Genomic DNA, 22,793 nt, shown 5'->3' with positions numbered 1-22,793 from the left:
TTTCTAATTTGTCTTTTGCAGTGGTTTTTTTGGTATATTGGGCTATAGTTTCTTTTTGTATGAAGTTTGATGCAAAGTATGAGTTAAGCAGCTCTTCTTTATCCCTATTGCCTGTTATTTCTTTACCACCTTCTCTCTTTAGTGGACCTAGAGTTTCCTTGGCTTTTTTCTTGTTAAATGTTGGAAGAAACTTTTTTTTTATTATCCATGATTTCTGTTGCAAGTTTTTGTTCATTCTGAGCCTTTGCTTTCCTCTTGTGTAGCCATTTTTCTGATAGCAGACAATCTTAAGTGTAACTTCTAAGTGTATTGTCCCCAAATATGTTTGAATTCTTTCAAAATTAGAGTATTTTGCTACATTCAGTACTGATGAGTCTCTTCTCTTTTAATGATAATCTTTTCTTCTTTCTGGTTCCCTTTTATGTTCAATCTTTAAAGTCCCACTTTATCTAATCAACAGCATTTACCCACAGGAAGGTTTGTTAATTTAATTTAATTTCAAAAATTCCTTTCTCGCCACTACAGGTGGTATGTGTCTCTCTTAATCTTGGGTCCTCTACCAGAGGCTTAGGAATTTGAAGGTTCTGTGCAGTATCTTAGACACTACTATCTTCTGGACAGAGAACTCTGATGCTAGGAATTGTTGAATCCACTCTCCCAACTTAGGAGTAACACTTTGAAGAGGTTCAAGCTATGCAGAATAGTAGCAAGGACAGGGATTGCCATGAGGGCTTGGTTGGCATCTTCTAGCATTTTATCTGATGATACTTCTCCACGGAGCCTTGGTAAACGGTCTCGACGGTTGACTATAGCTAGTTTATCCATTTCATTCATTCATTCAATTTATATGCCACCCATCTCACTATCAAGCGACTCTTAACCCTCATATCAGCTACCATGCTCCCTAATAGAGGGGATGGGAGTGACGTTCCAACTTCAGATGTTGAATACACATCTACTTGTTTTTTCAGGTCATCTTGAGTCTGGCATATAATATGTAGTTTGTCTAAAGTGGTGAGAGCAGGTTTATCTTCACATGTTGAAGCATTGGCTAACTAGCTGTTTTCTAGTGTAGATGCAGGTCTTCTATCCATCCATAATTCGCCCATACATTTCATATATCCTCTCTCATTAGGCCTACTGTTGTTGTAGCAATCCATCAATTCCAGGTTCTCTTGTCTCATTAATGTATGTTTGTTCCAATAGCCTACTTATTGTCAGATTGACCTGATCTATCAAAATCTAATGTGGACTTTATTAATCTAGACAGTGTCTAAGCCAGTATGACTCTCCTAGTTCATATCACTCTCATATCTGAGGTAGGCAAAAGTGGAGATTCTTAATCTCTAAAAAATGTTAAAAAGGGATTTCCAAAAACTATTAAGAAAGCAAGTATGCAAATCCTGTATCTATAAAGTCACCAACTGCAACTTGGGCGAAAATTGCAATCCCTTGGCACCCAGAGTTCTAAACTCCCTGGAAATTGTTGTACTACAGTCTCCTCATGAGAAGCTACTGTCTGAGCTGAAGCTGATCCATTTGGTAGCTCTGTGTTACACCACAGTTGTTGGCTCTGCTATCAGTGGAGGAGCTGTCTTTAGTTCAACTTTACTTCCCCAGATGTTTAACACCAAGCAGTCGTGAGAAAAAATTATACTAAAATTATTTCCAACTTCTGTCTGCTATTTTGGTCCTATATGGGAAGAAGGCACCTGTTTGTATGCTGAGGAAGGGAAAGGTTATGAAAACTTTAGATCGGTAATTCCTGCAGTACTATGGTCTTGATTTCATCTTACTCATGCTAGTCACCCAGATTCTGGTTAATATGTTATTTTCTTAATGTTTAGGACCTTTTTTAAAAAAAATATGCATATTTATTTTGAATAATGGTGGTACCTTTTTTAGAAGGAAGTTACCTAATCAAAACATTTCTTGTAACTCATAATCAATCCTGCACATTGACTGGAAGGCATTTTGCCCATTGTTCTTTACAGAACTTCATCAGTACAGGTAGTTGTCGACTTACAACAATTCATTTAGTGACCATTCAAAGTTATAATGGGACTGAAAAAAGTGACTTATGACCATTTTTCACAGTTACAACCGTTGTAGCATCCCCATGATCATGTGATCAAAATTGTCAACTGGTTCATACTTATGACCATTCCTGTGTCCAAAAGTCATGTCATCAACTTTTGCAACCTTTTGACAAGCAAAGTCAATGCAGAAGCCAGATTCACTTAACAGCTGGGTTATTAACTTATCAACTACAATGATTCACTTAACAACTGTGGGAAAAAGGTTGTAAAATGGGGCAAAACTCACTTAACAAATGTCTCACTTAACAACAGAAATTTTGGACTCAATTGTGGTTGTAAGTTGAGGACTTCCTATATTTCTGCGTTGCCTTGTATGTGGTAATTAGTTTAGGTTATGTAACAATACTTAAGTAGGATTAATATCAGGACTTTGAATTGGCCATTTCAAAATCCAAATTTACATCGTAGGATTATTTTAATGCTTTGCGACATACATTGATTTAGGTTTCAGGTCATGAATAGGTACATACTCCTATACAGTTTGCTAGTACAATCCAGAGTCCCTTGCCTCTTAATGATGGAGAAGTTCCAAAACAGCTCCAAACCTTGATAATTCTACTGTCTTGATTCATGGATGGAATGAGATACTTTTGCTGGAACTTAATTTTCTGCAAACATACAAATTCTCAATTCATTTCAGTGTGTTTGCTCTTGGAGTGATTTCTGTGGGGCAGTCATTGCTAGGAAAAGCAACATTTTGCATTTTGTCCATTTAGTTATTATTTGCCTCACTAATTTGACAGAGGCAATGGTTTTGTAGTCCTTTTCAGCTTTATCATCTGCAATCTTTTTTATGATATCTGAGGGCCATGATTCACTTCTACACCTGTATCACGAAAACCAGTTTTCAGTGATGGTAAAAACAAAAGCCTCTCAGAACCGAGCCTGATTATCATCTCATGGATTGGAACATCAAACTCAACTTAAGTCCCTTAACAGATCTGCAGACTTGCAGGCACATACTGTACTTGTTCCAGCAAAGACAGTGAATGTTGGTTTAATGTGTTAAATAAAGGCATGACATACATTGTTTTGTGTGTTGTTTGTTCAGCCAGAATTATTAATAGGTTTAGATTAAGCTGATGTGATTGTAGTTCTATAGATGTCAGATATTTCTACAGGGTTCACAAACTTTCCCTTATCACTGTATTGCTCTTTTACCTTTTTGAAGAAGGTAATTTACATTTTTTAAAAATGGCCTTGCACTGATATAGATACAATTAGTAGAGACTACTAAAATCTCTAAAATCAATCTAGAAATTTCAGTGGGTGAAAGTTAGTTTATTTTTTTTTATTTATTCAAAAAATCGATTTTTGTGAATTTTCAAAGAGGGCAAACAAACCTTAACTGCTGATTCTTGAAGAGAGATTTCTACAACACTACCGTAATTACCAGGTTCTATAAAACTTTCTATAAAGCACCCAAATTTTCTGTTACAGTAACGGTTACCAGACAAGTTCCTATGATTTAATATGAGATTCAAGCATCTATTAACTACTCTGCTTTTGTGCTGAAAAGACTATTAAGTGTTGCACATTGCATTACCTTAAACAGCATGGTTGCTTCTATTGTCAGGTAAATATTTGGAATATATACATGTTCGTGCATTAATCAGATGCTGTATTTTCTGCATTAAGCATACATTCCTAATTAAATATAGGATAATATGTGGACATGCATCGATGTACCCACAGCTTCTAAAGGCAAGTCATTCCACTGGTTAAGTGTCATCACTATTACAAAATTTCTCCTTAGTTCTAGGTTACTTCTATCCTTGATTAGTTTGGTTCCCAATAACATACCAGGATGATATTGTTAGTATTGTGCAAGAATGAAAAGGAAATACATTTTGATGACTGTTTTTAGAAATATATTATTTGTTACTTGTTATAATTAATTAATAATGGAGAAATGAATCACCATTTTGTTCCACTAGCAGCTAAGGGACTGTTCTGTTCTTTATTCTTTATTCTCTATTCTATGTAAATAGCTCTTAAAATGCCCGTGTTTTATTTAGGACATACTGAAAAATTACTCATTTTACTATTGACACGTGTTCAAATTGTCTTTCCCAAATTATCTTAAACTATAGATCAGGCATAATTTAAAAAACGGAAAGCCTAACACAGGAAATCAGTCTCAACACCTACTATATTTCTGCTTAATACTATTTGCTTTGTATTTTTTTATTTCTGCATATTAAACATATTTAGGATGATTATCAGTTTGTTACATAGTTAATCAGTATACATACCAATCGGTATATGTACTTAAAAATTTTTGTAATAGGTTATTATTTATTATTATACTTACATGCTTCCCATCTTGCAGTTTGTGAGGGTTTATCATGAAATCCTTTTAGTTGTCACTGGTTTATAAACTTTTCTTTAATGAATGCACTAACTAATCCATGGCCTGAGTGCATAGAATAAATACTGTTTGTTTGTAGATCAAGCTTTGGCTTGATTTCTTCCTTTTCATAGCAGTTTTGTGTCAATTTTGCTTGTAATATTTTATTGTAAAAATACAATATTTTTTACATTTTAATCAGCATAAAATAATTTCATTTTATATAACTATAAAACAAATTCATTTTTATATCTGTGGTAATGTCCAAATGTGTTTTCTTAATTTGATTGTTTGCATTTACAATACAGTTATTCAGGACATTATTTATGAAAAGTGTTAAATTCTGGGGGGAAAATTCAACTGAAATTACCTTGTTTTTAAAAACAAATTTTGCTTTAGTAGAGTGTAGTGCTTAATTCTGCTAAATTTAATTTTATATAGTTTAAGACAGTTAAATTCCAAAGCTTTAAACGTTTATTTAAAGAGTTAAGTAAGCTGGGCCATTTTTTCTTGGAAAATAAAAGTCATAATACATATGACATATGTTTTCTAGAATATTTTTATAGAACTTACAATTAAAATACCTCCATAAGCTTATATAACAAAGCAAATCAGTAAATCTCTATTAACAAAATTGTAAAAAAGAAATGTTTTAACAAGAGTTCATAGTAGTTTGTGAATTCATACATACCATGTATATATGTTGTATATACTTCAGCAGAGCCCCAGTCAGGACCTTGTATTGTTTTCAGAATTGTTGGGTGGGAGCGTCTCACCATGCATGTGAAATTAGTGGGTGTGAGTTCTACTATACTTCTTCAATTTGTTTCAGTCACTACAAAATTAGCACATTCCTCCTTGAGCTAGTTGTCCTTCCGCCTTGCCAAAATCCTTTATTTTTTCATTCTTAATTTTATTTTCTCTAACCATTTCTCTATTTTTCATCAAAATTCCATGGTGTTCCTTCCCCCCTTTTTTCCCTCATGACATCTTTGTCATTTCAAGACATTAGTTAAAATATCCAGCTCCTACAGAATATACTCTGAATCATTAACTGCACTGAGGAAATCACCAGGGATTTTTAATAAAACTTCTAAGATGCCTGGCTCACCCCAATCTAATCACACCCTTCATCCCCTCTGGAAGCTATACATTTCTATAATGGCCTTCTAAATTCTATTATCAATTCTATTCTTAACAGACTCCTAAATTCATACTGTTGAGTCTCTAACTGTTCTGATTTGGGCATGGGAATCAATACAGTATTGGAATGGAAGATTCAGGACAGATTTATTTTGATACTTACTCCTTCCTCCCTCTTACCATTAGATTGGTTACAACAGATCTTCTTTAACTATATTGTGACTGTTATCATAGTTAGTCACCTGTCCTGTTTCCAAAGACTGAACTAATTTTAGAACCCTGAAACTAATGTGGACTAGGTCAGGGGTCTCCAACTCCGGTCTGTGGATTGGTACCGGGCTGCAGCATGACAGCAACCAGTCCGCACAAATAAGCAAAGCCCCATCCGTGGGATCCAGGCAGCACACAAAACCATGCACCTTTCTCCTCTGAACTGGTGCCCAAAAGATTGGGCACCTCTGGACTAGGTAATAGCTAAAGAGGCAGCCTATTATGCATAGAAGTATTCTGTTCTGTATTCTTTTTTTGCCACCTAATTATTTTTTATTCCAGACCCAGCATGGCCTCTTACCAAAAATTACTATCTTCCCTCGGTCAGTAAGGCCTACATTCAGTGAAGCCAGTTAGTATCGGTTATGAACATCAGATCTATCCTATTAATCCTCTGCCTCCCCTAGAAAAGCTTGTGCTTTTCTTGATTTCTTCAGCAAACATATTTTTTTAGGATAGCATATATTTTTGGCCTTGAAATTTAACAGCTACCTCAGATGATAGAAGACCTGGTACACCAGTTAGTTCAACTTCATTTTGAATTTTTACAAAGCAAAGGGAAAGGATGTCATTTCTTATTCCAACATCGATCAGCTAACTTTTATACTGGAAACATCACTTTCAGGCTCCATTCTGTATTCGTGGACCAAGGATGCAGGAAATTAAACACGTTGGATATAAAAAAAATCTTCAAACTTTGCTTCATCTATACCAGGGGTCCCCAATCCCTGGGCCATGGCCCACTACTGGGCTGCAGCCTGTTTGGAACTGGGCTGCATGAACGGCTGGCCAGCCCATGCGCACACATCTCAACTTGCACAAGTGGCTGAGGTTGGATATCATTGATCTATACTGTACTATGTATAGCGTTATTTCATAGCCAAAGTCACCCCATTCCTCTCTTATTTGCTAGAAGACAAGAAAATACTTAATTGTAGCAACTTTTTTTCAGTGTGGATAGATTATCCAATATAATAGTGATATAATAGTGATTTCAAAGCTTAGTACAACAATGTACAAATGGAGACTGCAGCAAACCTGCTTCGTCCCCTCTTGCTACCATGTATGGTCCCACTTCCAACTCAATCAAAAGGCCATCAGTCAGTCATAAGGAAGCTATATGTGCTCTTGCCTGCGATCAGTAATGTCTGAACCCAGTACAGGTAGTCTTCGACTTACAACCTTTTGTTTCATTTGAAGTTACGGTGGCTCTGAAATAAATGACTTACAACTGATCTCCACATTTACAACTGTGGCAGCATCCCCACAGTCACGTGATCAAGGCACTTGGCAACCAGCATGTATTTCTGACAGTTGCAACATCCCAGGGTCACATGATCACCATTTGCAACCTTAGCTGGCTTCTGACAAGCAAAGTTAATGGGGGAACCCAAATTCGCTTAACATTTGCACGATTCACTTAACAACAGCAGTGATTCACAACCGTGGCAAAAAAGGTAATAATAATGTCTGTCTTGCTTAACAATTGCCCTAGCTTAGCTACAGAAATTCTGGTCCCAATTGTGGTCGTAAGTGGAGGACTACCGGTGCAATATTTTTAGTTAGTTAGTTGTAACCAGCTTTTATTATTTTTTCATACATAATTCTAGGCAGCATATTCCTTTCTCCTATTTTCCTCATAATCAGAACCCTGTAAGGTGAGTTGGCTGACAGAAAATGACTGGTCCAAAGTGGGATTAGAACTCACACGTTTCCTGGTTTCTAGCTTGGTGCCTTAACTGCTAATCAGACTGACTCTCAACATAGTGATAGACACCAGCTCAAGGGTCTGAGTAGTGTTTTGTCGATGTTTCTCCATAATGCCTTTTAGGTGACTACCTACTTACTAACAAGAGCTCAGTAACAAGGACTAAGTTTGCCTTGGTTCATGTTTCTAACATCCCATATACACCAATTGTGTATATATTTTTTGCAGAATTGACCTTTTCTTTCCACTTTGGACTCAGTAACAGTTGGATGTTCTTGTCTTGCCATCACTGTCTAATATATCATAGTCATCATGTCTTACATATAAATGAGCATGTTTTGTTTTTACACAATTGTATTTTTTGGGAGAAAAAATCTACATTACAAGTTTGATAAGCACATCTTTATAGATAGTGTTACCACATAACAGTTTATATTCTGCAAAAAACACATATTTCAGTGCTTCCAAGCACAAACATGTTTCAGCTGATTAATTATGTTTAATTCTACTAATCTGTTTTTATATTTCACTCCTTCTGTAGATCAGAATGAATGAATACATCCCAGCACTATTCACCATATCTCTTCATTATTTATTTATCAAATTTGGGCACTGCCCATCTCACTATTTTATTTATTTATTTATCAGTAAAATTTATTGTCTGCTCATCTCACCACAGAGTAACTATTCAAGTAATTCTGGAAGATTTATGGATACAAGAAATAAAACCATATAAAAGACAATTACAAATTGAAAAATTATCCGTCAGTTATCCTTGCTTCCCCATTACCTTGAAATACATTTTTTCCTTTAACATCTTTCTCTCAGTGAAAAAAAATAAACTGAAAAAAAAGTTGGATTTAAGCAAAACAACAATCCAGAACATACCTCCAAATGAATTGCGAAGTACTAATAGAAAAAAAAAGTAGGGACATGTAGGAATGGTCTTCACAGTCTTCATATTTGGATATTACTTAATCTATGTAGGCAGATTTCAAGCATGCAATGCATGCAAAGAGATCTAAAAATATTTCTGAGGTGGAAAAAAAATCAACAAAACAATTGAATGAATGAACCTTTATTATCAAAGTACAACATGTTTACAGTGAGATTGGCTGAGCCTCCCTTTGTGCCCCCCCACTACAACTCACAGTGACAACAGACTCACCATCTTGTTACACCTTGTGAGCTAATTGCTAATTCCCCCAACAAAGTGGAATGAAGATCCAAAAGCAAGAATAGAAAAACTTAGCTGACCACAGGAAACATTTGGAAGCTGTTATTTTTGCCCAAGGTTGTATTATAAAGGATTGGAATGGTGTCCAAATTCCTACACTGCCATAATCATTGCTTTTGTTATTTTGAATATGGTATACAAGTTTATAAACAACATAAATATATGGTTTTTTTTCCTATCAGACAGAGGCTGTATTAGCCTCTTTTCATTTTGGAGTGCAACTATACATCCTCATTCAGCAATAATGGGAAATCAGTTCATCAGATATAGTGGGTTTTTATTGATCTTTTCCAATGATTTTGGATGTACTCTACACTTAGGACTTTTAGTATGTAGTAATACAGTATATAAAATAACATTCAACCCTACATTGATCTTATATTCATTAATCCCTATATTATTGGAGACCAATATAATATTATAAAATATTTGAATTTAAAAAGTTTAAAAATAATTTTATAAATTCAAATCATACCACATTATATCATTTGATTAGACTGATTAGAAAAAGAACAATATTTTACAATAGTTCCCTAAATTTTGAACACCTATTTACATTTGCAATTGTTTATTACATTTTAATAATGAAAGATTTTACTTGGGAATAAAGTTTTATGTAATTTGAAAATTTACAAACTTGTTTAAAGCTTTTTAAAACACCAGTGAAGCTTTTTCAGAGAAATTTGCTAATTCTGAATTTGTTTAGATTTTAATTCCTGTCATTGTTGGGCGAAACATTAACTAATTGATTTTGCACTATTAAAAGGTCATGGTGCTGATGTCAAATGCGTTGACTGGCATCCAACAAAGGGGTTGGTGGTTTCTGGAAGTAAAGATAGCCAGCAGCCAATCAAATTCTGGGATCCAAAGACTGGCCAAAGCCTGGCTACCCTGTAAGTGTAGTTGTCGAATATTTTTGTCCTTTTAACTATGTACATTTCTTCAAATTCTTTGGATAAAAAGTGGGGTACAATGCAGTCATAAATGTTTAATGTCCCTCCTGATCTTACCTTCAGTAAATTACCAGTCTAATATTGCTCTTTGCTCTTGTAGCCTGATTTTTAATATAGACTGACTTTATAATAGATAGAGAAAAATAAGACATTGGAAGTCTATGATCTGATTTTCCATCTCGATAAAGGAGGAGGATGGGATTACATTGGGACAAAGGTACTGAAAGGAAATTAATCTTTTTCTCCATCCCATTTTCTCAATATTCTATTTCTCATCCACTTGCTAGCTGATATATATGGAAAATACACTTGAAAATTTTGCTAAGGGTGGGCTTGCATTGGAAAATATGAGAGAGAGGGATTAATCCCTATTTCCTAAGCACTATGGTCCCAACACAATCCTGTCCCTTCCAGGCTTATTTTTGTAAAAAAAAAAAAGTAAAAACCTCTCAGGAGCTTATTAGCACTTCTTAACTTCTGTGTCCCTTTTATGGCTGTGTGGAAAGAGTATGCTAAGGATGCTTGAATCAATCATCTGCTATTAAAAACGATGACAGCTATTAAAATAGTAATGTTTTATGGAAGCATTTATATTTGGGTTTTTCATCTGCTTACTGTGTATACCTTTTAGGAATTTTATCTCAGAAAGAAAGTTAATATGAGTTTCTACTTGCCCCTTTTCTGAGATTAGCAATTCTGACTTCTAGTAAAATAAAAATTGAGCTGTTTGAATTAAATGCTAAACTCTAAATGAAACTAATTACATTTTGAGGGTCTGTCAGTTTTGTGTAATTGTTACCATATTACAATCTATACTGTTATTCATTAATGCAATTTCTTCCAGACACGCTCATAAAAACACTGTGATGGAAGTGAAGCTGAATCTCAATGGCAATTGGCTGCTTACAGCATCTCGTGATCACCTTTGTAAACTTTTTGACATCAGAAATCTGAAAGAAGAACTACAGGTCTTCAGAGGTCATAAAAAAGAGGCCACAGGTTAAAGTTACTTTTCTGTTGGTTGTTTTTGCTTAAGTCCATCCTAAATCATCAAACTGATGCAATTGTAATTCTAATTCATATGTTTATGCAGATTTATATGTTGTGAAATGTAATTGATGCTACAGTTTTGAATCATTTCACTTACCTTTGAGTAAAAAGAACACAGAACATTTAAACTCCAAGGCATACTGTGATATTTCTCTAAATTTCCATTATGCTCATTGCTAATCCTTAACCTTCCCAGTCCTTCCCACATGCTGATTCCTGTTCTCCATGTTGCACATCAAATCTCAAGATAGATACTGTCATTTATGATCTAGCACTGTATTAGAAAACAGAAAACAAAAGTATATGCATTAATAGTGATTTTTTTTAATCGGTAATATAGCTGTGGCTTGGCATCCTGTTCATGAAGGTCTTTTTGCCAGCGGAGGATCTGATGGTTCTTTGCTGTTCTGGCATGTTGGGTAAGTATCTCATTCACCCATCAAATGTGAAACTGCAGTAGACATTCAGCATATTTTAATATAACTTTTTCAAGCTTCAGGATTCATGTTCCTAATTATTCTAAAAATCTAAGATAGCTTACAGTATTTGATTTTTGGTGTCATCAGGTGTTAGATAAATTTTTCTTGTAAATATTTCTATTTAACCTTGGTACACATGGAAAGAATGTAAATTATATGTACAGATTCTTTGAAAACTGAAAAATTAAAAAACCAGAACTCATAATTGAATAAGCTTTTCATATTTTAAATCTGCAACAAGTGTTTGTATTCAACAGAAAAAGAACATGCATTGACCAAGATTAAGAAGTTGTATAGCAAATTTATTTGGAGGCTTGTTCCAAGATATTTTATTTATTTATTTAACTACTGTTTGTTATATGTTTCAGGGTTGAAAAGGAAGTGGGTGGTATGGAAATAGCCCATGAAGGAATGATTTGGAGCTTGGCTTGGCATCCTCTAGGACACATTCTGTGCTCAGGATCAAATGATCACACCAGGTATTTTGAGTGCAGTATGACGTTTGGCACTCTTTTGATCCCAAGAACATTTCTCTCTTAATTAACAGCCATCATTATCATTATTGTTCTCTCTTTAATAAGAGATAAAAACAAGGCACATTTAATTTTATTAGTTTAGTGAAAAATAAAAATTAGAAAAAAATATAATTCATTTTGAATTATGGAGTCCCAGAGAAAAGGTAGCATACTTACACATATATGTTTGGAAAAATTATTTTTTTATTAATTTTAGTAGAAATCATTCCATTTATACATCTACTGTAATTAGCTGCAAACATCTAATTATGACAATTTATATTTCTACTATAATTCAAAATAAAAAAATTAGATTTAAAGAAAACATTGTCGTCTACATTATTGTAATATCTGGGCCTCTTACCAGATTAATAAAACAAGAAAATAGCAGTTTCTCACAACACTCTCAGAAACAGTAAAGCAAATCCACATTTTTAGTATCATGTTTATTGAAGAATCTTAATTGCTCATGTTTAAATTTAGTCAAGTTTATTACAGGTTACCCGCAGCCTTGGTGGAGTAGTGGGCTAATGCCTCCTTAAGTAACACCAGCTGCCTGCAATTAGTGCAGGTTCGCATCCCACCAGGCTCAAGGTTGACTCAGCCTTCCATCCTTCCGAGGTAGGTAAAATGAGGACCCAGATTGTTGGGGGCAATAAGCTGACTTTGTAATAATGCCGCTTGGGGGGGCCCAAAAAAAGCCCTAATAAGCAGGCATATACATAGAATGAAGGCTACTGCTAAGCTTGTAAGCCGCCCTGAGTCTTCGGAGAAGGGCGGGATATAAATGGGATTAAAATAAAAAATAAAAAAATCTGTTTTTCATTTCCCTGATAACATTCATACCTAAAGATAGTATATACATATTTTAATAAATTATATTTTGGTATCTAAAGAAATGAGATGGCATAAATAACATCTAAGAAGATAGGAAACACATGAGATGGTGAACAAATTTCCACCATTTTTAAGTTGATTAAATATTTACTCCTCCTCCTAAGGAATATATATTTTCCATCTGCTCTGTGTACAAGTAACTGACCATCCAATTCCATAAGCCATCATAGTCTGAAGTTGCAGAGTATAAAAATGTAGAAACTAGTTCCATTCCCATTGGTGTGCTTCTTGTCTTTTTCCCTGAAGGATAGCAATGACTCACCTGATGGCTAACCCTACCTCTGCAGCAGGAAAATACCTGACGGAGGAGGGGGAAGAGATTTAATCCTCATAACAGACAAAAGAGAACATATCATCATGTAGTTTTATTTTGACAGCAAATTCTGGACCCGGAATCGACCTGGAGATAAAATGCGAGACCGATATAACTTGAACTTACTTCCAGGAATGTCAGAAGATGGAGTAGAATATGGTAGTTATTTTTGGTCTATATAGCATATTATAATGGTTTACGGTAGAATTTGGATTTGGACTGCAAAAACTCAATTAAAATTCAAGTCCTTAATTGATATGGAAGAATCATTGGGTGATTTGGCACCACTTACTTTCAGTCCAGTTGTCATTGGATTGGATTGTTATTGTGGAGGGAAGGTGAAAGAAGGCCCATGGGATACCTTGAGCTCCCAAGGAAAAGATGACATACGTCCATGCATAAGGGCTGTACGGCAATTCAGATTCAGAAGGGAGCATGCATGATCACAGACCCAATATTTATTCCACTCTTGTCATCTTAGTCCAGACATGTCAAACACAAGGCCCGGGGGCCGGATCCGGCCCGCGAAGTGGTTTCATGTGGCCCGCGAAGCCATCTTGGAAACAGTGAGGGAACGGCCCCCACTGCCTTGGCCCTGGCCCAGAGACCCTCCTTCTGCCAGAGACCCTCAGATCTGTCCCACTCCTGCCCAGGCCCCCATAGGCACCCTTGATGCGAACCATGTAGAGCTGGCCACGCCCACCCAGTAGGCTATACGCACTCTAGCCACGCCCACCCAGTAGGCCACGCCCACCCTGGCCATACCCATCCGGCCCCTTGAGGGCAACCGCAATGCTGATGCGGCCCTCAATGAAATTGAGTTTGACACCCCTGTCTTAGTCCATCCAACATAGAATCTTGAGTAGGAAACATGCATTTTTTCAGTCTCTCTTGATACTGATGTTATAGGAATTAAATATTTTCAACATGTTCCAAGGCAAACATGTTTCACTTGATAATTGTATTTTTTCTTTCTAGATGACCTAGAACCCAATAGCCTTGCAGTGATTCCAGGGATGGGAATTCCTGAACAATTGAAACTAGCCATGGAACAGGAACAGATGGGTAAGAGAGAAATCATGCAGAAATAATACATTTTTGGAAATCCATTACTTGAAGACAGTGAAATACTGCTGCTGAATAAATATGGATGACATTGTATTGCCACATCTGAAAATGAAAATGATTTTTTCCCTGAATAATAGGAACTGGGGAAATTATTTCTTTATTTGTCATCTTATTTGGGTGGAAAAAATGTAAAATATAAAACTACAGAACTGACTGTTTCAACCTATTTTTGAAGGGAAAGATGAGACAAGTGAAATTGAAATGACTATCCCAGGATTAGACTGGGGTATGGAAGAGGTAATGCAAAAGGACCAAAAGAAAGTACCACAAAAAAAAGTTCCCTATGCAAAACCAATCCCTGCCCAGTTTCAACAGGTTAGTATGCCTTAAATATTTTTATTGAAATGAATTTACTACTTTGTCACATTGGTGTCTAATAATTATTTCACATTCCAGTACCTATTAGAATGTAAAAGACAGATGCATACTAATGAATGAACTGTTTATAATATAAAAGACCTAGTTAAATTGAACATATGTACTTTATATGCAATATTACTGATTTAGATCAATTGTCATTAGGCCTTTAGCTTCTTATATGGACAAAATAAGGCAATGGATTTCAATTCTGAAACATTTTTCTGCCTACTTTGAAATTGTATATTTTAAAAAAAATCTTGCCTGCATTCTAAAGTATTTTATCTGTACAAAGTTTTCAGAACACACAAAATATGTGGCATACAGATATTTGACAAATCCAGACTATTTTGGATTAATGATTGTATCTGTATCCTGCCCTTTCTCTTGATAGATGAGACAGTACACATGGAGTGGGCTTCATTTTAATTTCACAAAGACAAGCTTGAAGCTGGGTCTCCCTGATCCAAGTCCAATTCCTTAATCCCTACCCCATTATCTCAAGTCCTAGGCCTCTTTGTATCTTATAATTGTAATTAAAATTTTAAAAGAGATTGACCAGAGTTTGAGAGATATGATGATTTTAAACAGTAAGAATCCACATTCTTCCTCTAACTTAAGGCTGACATAATTTGGATTTTGCCAGAATTCCCTCATCTCTCATCATCCTTAGCATGGTGCCAATTTTAGATACCCAGATATAATTTCTGTAGCAAGTACAGCCTTTGCCACTAGAAAATAAAAGAGGGAAAGTATTGCAAGATAAAATTTGTAAAGATTTGCTAATCTTTCTCTCTCTTTTTTAATTAAGGAGCCCCCAAATCACCAGAAGGCTTTAATATTTTATTGTCTTTCACTATTTTCTTCAGCATTCAGTATCTAATTTACTAATCTCAGTAGAATAAATAATATCAGTATTAGTATACCCAAAGCTTTAATTATTCTATTTAGGCTTGGATGCAGAATAAAGTTCCTATCCCTTCACCAGCTGAGCCTCTGAATGATCGAAAGGAAGATCTTAAATTAGAGGAGAAAAAGAAGACTCAAGCAGAGATAGAGCAAGAAATGGCAGCACTTCAGTACACTAATCCACAGCTTCTAGAGGTATGTAAAATAAAGTAAGATTAGTCATTAGAATTCCTCAAAACATCTATATCATATTAAAGGAATTGGAAAACAGTAGTAAGGATACTGCTAGGATATATTGTGTTATCTTTGGAAGTATAATACATATAATATTTAAGCTGAAGAAAACAGTTGCTATTATTTTGAGTTGATTGGATGAGAAAGTGTCCAGAAATATAGAAAGAAGAAAAATAGAGTACTAAGCCATTAATACTTAATATATGGATAGTGCTCATTTATTGTATGTATAAATGAATACTGTTCCTGGCAACTCCTTTTTGTTATGCTATAACATTGTAGTGTTCAGTCACATATTGTAATCGCTTGCCAGTCAGATTTCTTAATTTGTTCAGTTGAAGCAACAATTAAAAATAAAAACTACAAGTAGAAATAGCTGTTTCCATTTGTTCCTAACAATTTTAGGCATATGTGTTGTAACTACATTGCTTTTTTCCACAGCAACTGAAGATTGAGAGACTTGCACAGAAGCAAGCAGAACAAAGTCAACAGCAACCTCCTCCGGGAGGACCTGTTCATGGACCCCAACATTTTCCAGGACAAGGTCCAATGTCTCAGGTACCTCAAGGATTTCAACAAGCCCATCCACCTCAGCAGATGCCAATGAATATGCCTCAGATTGGACCACCAGGGCCACAGGGACAGTTCAGGCCTCCAGGACCTCAAGGACAAATGGGACCTCAAGGTCTTTCTTTACACCAAGGAGGTGGTGGACCACAAGGGTTTGTTGGTCCTCAAGGACCTCCACAAGGACTTCCAAGACCTCAAGAACTTCATGGACATCAAGGAATGCAGAGACATCCTGGTCCTCATGGGCCCATGGGCCCTCCAGGTCCACCAGGTAATACTGGACCACAGGGTCACTTAGGCCCACAAGGACCACCTGGGCCTCAAGGTCACTTAGGTCAACAAGTTCCACCTGCACCACAAGGCCATCTAGGTCCTCAGGGGCCACCTGGTGGTCAGGGACCACCTGGCCCAAGGGGGATACAAGGACCCCATGGAGTACAGGGAGCTCAAGGGATGCAGGGTCCTGTGTCCCAAGGACCTTTGATGGGACTTAATCCAAGAGGCATGCAAGGTCCTCCAGGACGAGAGACTCAGGGTCCTGGCCCACAGGGGATGATGATGGGTCATCCACCACAAGAAATTAGAGGACCTCATGGTTTGTTGGGGCATGGCCCCCAGGAGCTCAGAGGTCCTCCACCTCAGGGTTCAATGATGGGACCTCTGCAGGAATTGCGTGGGCCACCAGGTACACAAGGACAACAAGGACCTCCACAAGCTAATATGGTAGCACCTCAAGGAAATATGCAAGGGCCACCTGGGCCTCAAGGACAACAGAATCCTTCAAGGGGGCCCCACCCTTCCCAGGGTCCTCCACCTTTCCAGCAACAGAAAACTCCTTTACTTGGTGATGGTCCTCGAGCCCCGTTTGGTCAGGTATGTATGGGAGAGGTAGCTTTTCTTGCATAATAATCTTCAGGAAGAAAATTATATCAATTCAAAGTATATAATAAATGTATTCTATAAAGTAACTTAACTATCTGAGAGAGCAATAATTGGCTCATCAGGTCCAGTTGGAAACAGTGTATAAATATTGTTGTAACTTCAGTAGTAATAAAGTTAACTGGAAATTAAGGGACATAGTTTAGGTTTCAAATCTCAAAATGTAGATTTTAATAATGGACTTAAAAATTCTATTCAGGGGTATGTAAAAGCACATTGCTAAGGGAATTCCAAATAATATTTTGTCTCACTGACCATGACAATACAATTTGCTGTTTTAAGCATTAAGAAAGAGAGTTAAACATCCAAAGGCTAGGAAAATCCAGAACTCTGTTCTTCAAGGGTTTTCTAATACAGGGCTTTTCAACTTTTTCACCCATTGTACCACTTTTAGGATATGGCAACATCTGAGTACCACCAGTTGTCTAGCAAGGTGTCAAAAACTTGATGACCAAAAAAAAAGAGGAAAAAAGTGATGAAGTACAGGTAGTCCTCGACTTACAATAGTTCATTTAGTGACTGTTCGAAGTTACAATGACACTGAAAAAAGTGCCCCCCAATCCACAGCCAAGCAAGACACCTGCCTGCCCACCCGGCGACGCTCTTCCTCCTGTCCAAGGTTTTCATTGTTGAGCCTGTCACTGATCCTGGTGCTTCCGCTGAGTCCTGACAGCCCTGCAGCTCCAGCCATCTCTCGCTCAGGCTTGTGCGGTGCTGCCACCGGATCAGCTCATTCCCCTCTCCCACTACCACTTTTCTAGGATGGTCGCGTACCACCTGCTAGGTGCCAATGTACCACAGGTGGTACCTGTACCACTGGTTGAAAAGCCCTGTTCTAATACTTCAGTAATAATTGTTTAATTTATCTATGTCCAGATGAATCATTAGTATGTTTTTAAGCTTGTTCAGTACCGGTAGTCCTCAGTTAATGATGCTAATTGGGACCAGCAACTTTGTTGCTAAGCAATGCGATTGTAAAGTGCAGTGTCACATTACAGCAGTTGCAGCAGTTCCACTTGCCATCATTAGTTGAATCTGGCCTGGTTGCAGCATGGTCAAATGATCATCATTTGTTACTTTCTGCTGACTTCCCCTTTAACTTGGCTTGTTAGAGGCTGGAAGTGAAATAAATGTCAATCGTGTGACCATGAGACACTGCGACCAATGTTACTGCAAACCAGTTGCCAAGTGCCAATCACAGGACCATGGGGACATTGTGATGGCCCCAATTCCAAGGAACAGATGTAAATGCCCTTGTTCAGCATTATTGTAACTTTAAACAGTCACTGAACAAGGACTACCTATATTTGCATGTTGTTTGAAAAGCAGTACATTAAAAGCTTCTGTCTGAAAACAATATAGGACCTGGCATTTTTGTACTTTGTGTTATATACAGTATAGAAACATAGAAAACTGATGGCAAAAAAAGATCTAGTGGTCCATTGAGTCTGCCCTTTGAATTTTTTTGTTTTCTTTTTTTATTTCTTATTTTTATTTCTTATTTATTTTTATTTTATTATTTTTAATTTTTGTTGAAAGATGGAGATCTGTTTATCCCAAGCATGTTTAAACTCAGTTGCTGATGATTGGTCCACTACCTCCACTGGAAATTGGATCCAAGCTTACACTATTCTTTCTGTGAAGTAAATACTGTCTGACATTACAGGTAGTCCTCAACTTACAACAGTTCCTTTAGTGACCATTCAAAGTTACAACAGCACTGGAAAAAAGTGACTTATGATCATTTTTCACACTTATGACTGTTGCAGCATCTCCATGGTCACATGATCAAAATTCAGACACTTGGCATCTGACTCATATTTATGACAGTTGCTTTGTCGCAGGGTCACATGATCTCCTTTTGTGTCCTCCTGACAAGCAAAATCAAAGGGAAAACCAGATTCACTTAACAACCATGTTATTAACAACTGTGGTGATTAACTTAGCAACTGTGGCAAGAAAGATTGTAAAATGGGCAAAATTCACTTAACAACTGTCTTGCTTAGCAATAGAAATTTTGGGCTCAATTGTGGTCTTAAGTTGAGGACTACCTGTACTTTTGAACTTAAGTCTCATGGATGTCTCTGATATTACGTTAAATTTATTAAATCAATTTTAGGATTTGTCCATCTTATTTGATTACTTGGACAGGCCTGTACAACTTGTGGAGGGGAAAGGGACACATTGATAAATTAAAAACTATCACAGGCTGCAAAAAAAAATACCTAGCACACTGGCCAGCTGTTTGATGACTAGTGGAGCTGGCAATTATTATGCTACTTATTGGTGGTGCTTGGCAGTGATCTTTGGGGGCAGGTGTTAATTTATTGACTTCTTCAAAAAGTGATGCTGTGCAGCACAAGGCTGCTTGGCTTGTTGTACAGGCCAGCTCTAAAATGATGTACTGCTTGAGAATCATATTACCTTGTTGCATTATTCAAAAACAAGAAAAATAACTTCTTTATTGTGACAATATTTATTTACACAAATCCATATAGAATTAGGCAGTAGTGCTTATGGTGCTTATAAAATAGCATATATAAGTTAAAATTCTTGTTTCATTTCATCTCACTTAAATTAAACTTACAGGAAGGACAGAATCCTGGTCCTCCACCATTGATACCAGGATTGGGGCAGCATGGAGGACCAGGTCGTCATGGCCCTCACAACCAAGGACCTGTTTCTAGTAAAGGTAATGAAACACATGGTTGGATCAAAATGGATGACCAAAGCATTTCTAAAGTCTTATAGTAGGTGGAAGTAAATGACCTAGATTGTTCATATAATTTTCATATAATTTTCAAAACCATGAAAAATAATATATTAGTGCTTCTTGTGTGTATTCAAAGATATTCAAACATATAATAATTTTAATTGTGACCAGAAGTGTAGCAAATCTAATGATGCAAATACTTAAATTAGTGTTTCAGCTAACTAGCTGTAAGCAATAGTTGAACAGCAGGATTATGAATGAAATTGTCTTCTGGAAAGGCTCTGATAAACTTTTATTTTAATATCTCAATTACAACACATAATAAATGATGATAGGACAGTAAGGTAACCAATAGAATGAAATAAATGAATATGCTGTAGGATACGTTTAAAGAAAAGTATTCCCATTATTTCAGTAAAAGATGTGTGTGATTCTAACTCAGGTAGCTTAATTGGTCATATAACATGCATTGTAGCAGAAGTTTAATTGTGAATTGTGATTCCCTGGGGGTTTGGGAGCAAAGGTGAGCATGGTTCTAGGTGGCCTTCACTGAGCTGATTGCACTAGAGTCTAATAGGTGTCTTGGATGCAGTCTCAAAACAACTGGAGCACCACTTGAACACCATATGCATTGACAAATTCATCAGTCAATTGCTAAAGGCAGCTTTATTTTTATCATACACACACACACACACACACACTTTATGAGATTTTGAAAAACAGACAGAATCATATGTAGCTTTTTGTCAACCCTTCGAAGCAGTCCAAAACAGAAAACCAAAATCATAAATACTAATGCACTTCTATTGCAAGGTTGTCATAACAGAATCTTGCAAGTCTGAAAGCGCTCCCACTTTTCATTCCTGGAAACGAGGGAGGGTTAGTTCTGAGATACTTTCTCAAATTACATTTCTGATGTGGTATCAGATTTTATTAATCAGACTATTGTCTAGGCCAGGGGTCTCGGTACCAAGCCATGGCCTTTTGGCCACTGGGCCGCAGGAATGACTGGTGAGTGCGCGCACATGTGCTTGCACCCCGACTTGGCTAGCACTGCCGTGCAGGTGCTAGCGGCCCCATTTGCACATGGGGGCGTTAGGTCTGCCACCAGCATCACACAGGCACTAGCAGCCCACTAGCGCATGTGCGCGAGCGCTTGCACTGCTGTGTGTGTGCCTGTTTGTGCATGTGCACGCATACACACATTTCCCTGCTTCTCCTTTTCCCTCCAGGCCACCAACCCAGAAAGGTTGGGGAGCTCGGGTCTAGGCTGCAGTTCTTCCTCCTGTCTCAAGGTTATTCTCCTCCTATTACACTTGCCTTTAATAGCTGAAAGTTTTTTCATAAAACTGCAAAAATACATGTTTAGTGGATTAAAAAAATATTTTAAATATTTCAGATATTTTTCATTTATTTTTAAGGTGATTCGCGTGGTCCACCAAACCATCAAGTTGGCCCACTCTCAGAAAGGCGACATGACCAGAATAGTGGTGGCCCAGATCATGGTCCTGAAAGAGGTCCCTTCCGAGGTGGTCAAGAATGGAATGATGGTAGAGACAGTAGGGGTATGCAAGACAGGAGGGCGCCTCATTCAGATTTCCATGATGACTTTGATCGAACAGATGAATTTCGTGAAGACTTTCATCCAGACAAGCGATTTGGGCACCGTTTACGCGAATTTGAGGGAAGAGGAGGTCCACCTCAAGAAGAGAAATGGAGAAGAAGCGGTCCAGGCCCTCCTTTCCTTCCTGATCACAGGGAATTCAATGAAGGAGATAGTAGGGGTCCAAACCGTGGACCTCCTGGGTCATGGGATGGACGGAGAACTTCAGATGAGCGATTCTCTCATGATCCAGAGGAAACAAGATATCGAGGAAGAAGAGATGAAAAGTAAGAATTCTAATAATTTTATTAGTTGAAAATTAGGCAAAGTATTCTTTCTTGTTTCATATTTAAAGAAAAGTATTTAATTCTAATAATAAATCAGCTAATTTAAATATTTGTACATATTTAAATTCCTATGCATGTGTCTTATCAGATCCTTATTAAAACAAAGTTATAAAAATGGTTTTCTATAGCACTTATATCTTAGTACTTATCTCTAGACATCAAATAAAGGAAGTGAGAAACAGATTTATTAGGAATACAGATCAGTCCCTTTGGGTAGAATGCAAAGAACTATTTCAACTTAGAGGCCTAACAATCAGACCTTTAATCCAGAGCTTTTCAACTTTTTCACCCATTGTACCACTTTTAGGATATGGCAACATCTGAGTACCACCAGTTGTCTAGCAAGGTGTCAAAAACTTGATGACCAAAAAAAAAAAGGAAAAAAGTGATGAAGTATAGGTAGTCCTCGACTTACAACAGTTTGTTTAGTGACTGTTCGAAGTTACAATGACACTGAAAAAAGTGCCCCCCAATCCACAGCCGAGCAAGATACCTGCCTGCCCACCCGGCGGCGCTCTTCCTCCTGTCCAAGGTTTTCATTGTTGTGAGCATTTCTGTTGAGGAATGGCAGTGGGGGTGGGGTCGGGGATGTTTGGTTTTTATTCCCCCCCTCTGCTGGGTGGTTGCAGCAGGTTTTGGTCACTTCACATGACCCTGAGACACTGTGACCATCATAAATATGAATCAGTTGCCAAGCATCTGAATGTAAATCACAAGACCCTGGAGATGCTGCAACATTCCAGCTGATCGGCACTTCTTCTGGGCTCAGCAGAAGGACCAGGATCAGCGCCGAGCTCCAGCTGGAGCCTGTCACTGATCCTGGTGCTTCCGCTCAGCCCTGACAGCCCTGCAGCTCCAGCCATCTCTCGCTCAGGCTTGTGTGGTGCTGCCGCCGGATCAGCTCATTCCCCTCTCCCACTACCACTTTTCTAGGATGGTTGCGTACCACCTGCTAGGTACCAATGTACCACAGGTGGTA

The 22,793-nt window shown here is 37.2% G+C and overlaps 1 protein-coding gene across 3 annotated transcripts in view; it reads left to right on the top strand.

Annotated features, from left to right (window-relative positions):
• The window catches only part of WDR33 (WD repeat domain 33), a 67,652-nt gene that overhangs the window by 40,699 nt on the left and 4,160 nt on the right, over positions 1–22,793 (top strand). Inside the window, exons 8-18 of one of the 3 annotated variants that reach the window (XM_081329012.1) lie at positions 9,574–9,700; positions 10,605–10,759; positions 11,151–11,229; positions 11,658–11,768; positions 13,079–13,173; positions 13,993–14,079; positions 14,318–14,457; positions 15,451–15,603; positions 16,084–17,085; positions 19,741–19,843; positions 21,286–21,754. In XM_081329012.1, coding sequence (XP_081185138.1) covers positions 9,574–9,700; positions 10,605–10,759; positions 11,151–11,229; positions 11,658–11,768; positions 13,079–13,173; positions 13,993–14,079; positions 14,318–14,457; positions 15,451–15,603; positions 16,084–17,085; positions 19,741–19,843; positions 21,286–21,754 — 2,521 coding nt within the window. Of the gene's footprint in view, positions 1–7,062; positions 7,320–9,573; positions 9,701–10,604; positions 10,760–11,150; positions 11,230–11,657; positions 11,769–13,078; positions 13,174–13,992; positions 14,080–14,317; positions 14,458–15,450; positions 15,604–16,083; positions 17,086–17,545; positions 17,638–19,740; positions 19,844–21,285; positions 21,755–22,793 lie in introns of those variants that run through there. The other 2 variants (XM_081329013.1, XR_014026595.1) reach the window with 2 other exon arrangements.

This window comes from Vipera berus, assembly GCF_964194415.1.
Source record: "Vipera berus genome assembly, chromosome: 5".
Lineage (NCBI taxonomy): Eukaryota > Metazoa > Chordata > Lepidosauria > Squamata > Viperidae > Vipera > Vipera berus.
The sequence above is the reverse complement of the archived record's forward strand: the minus strand, read 5'-3'. Positions and strand labels throughout refer to the sequence as shown.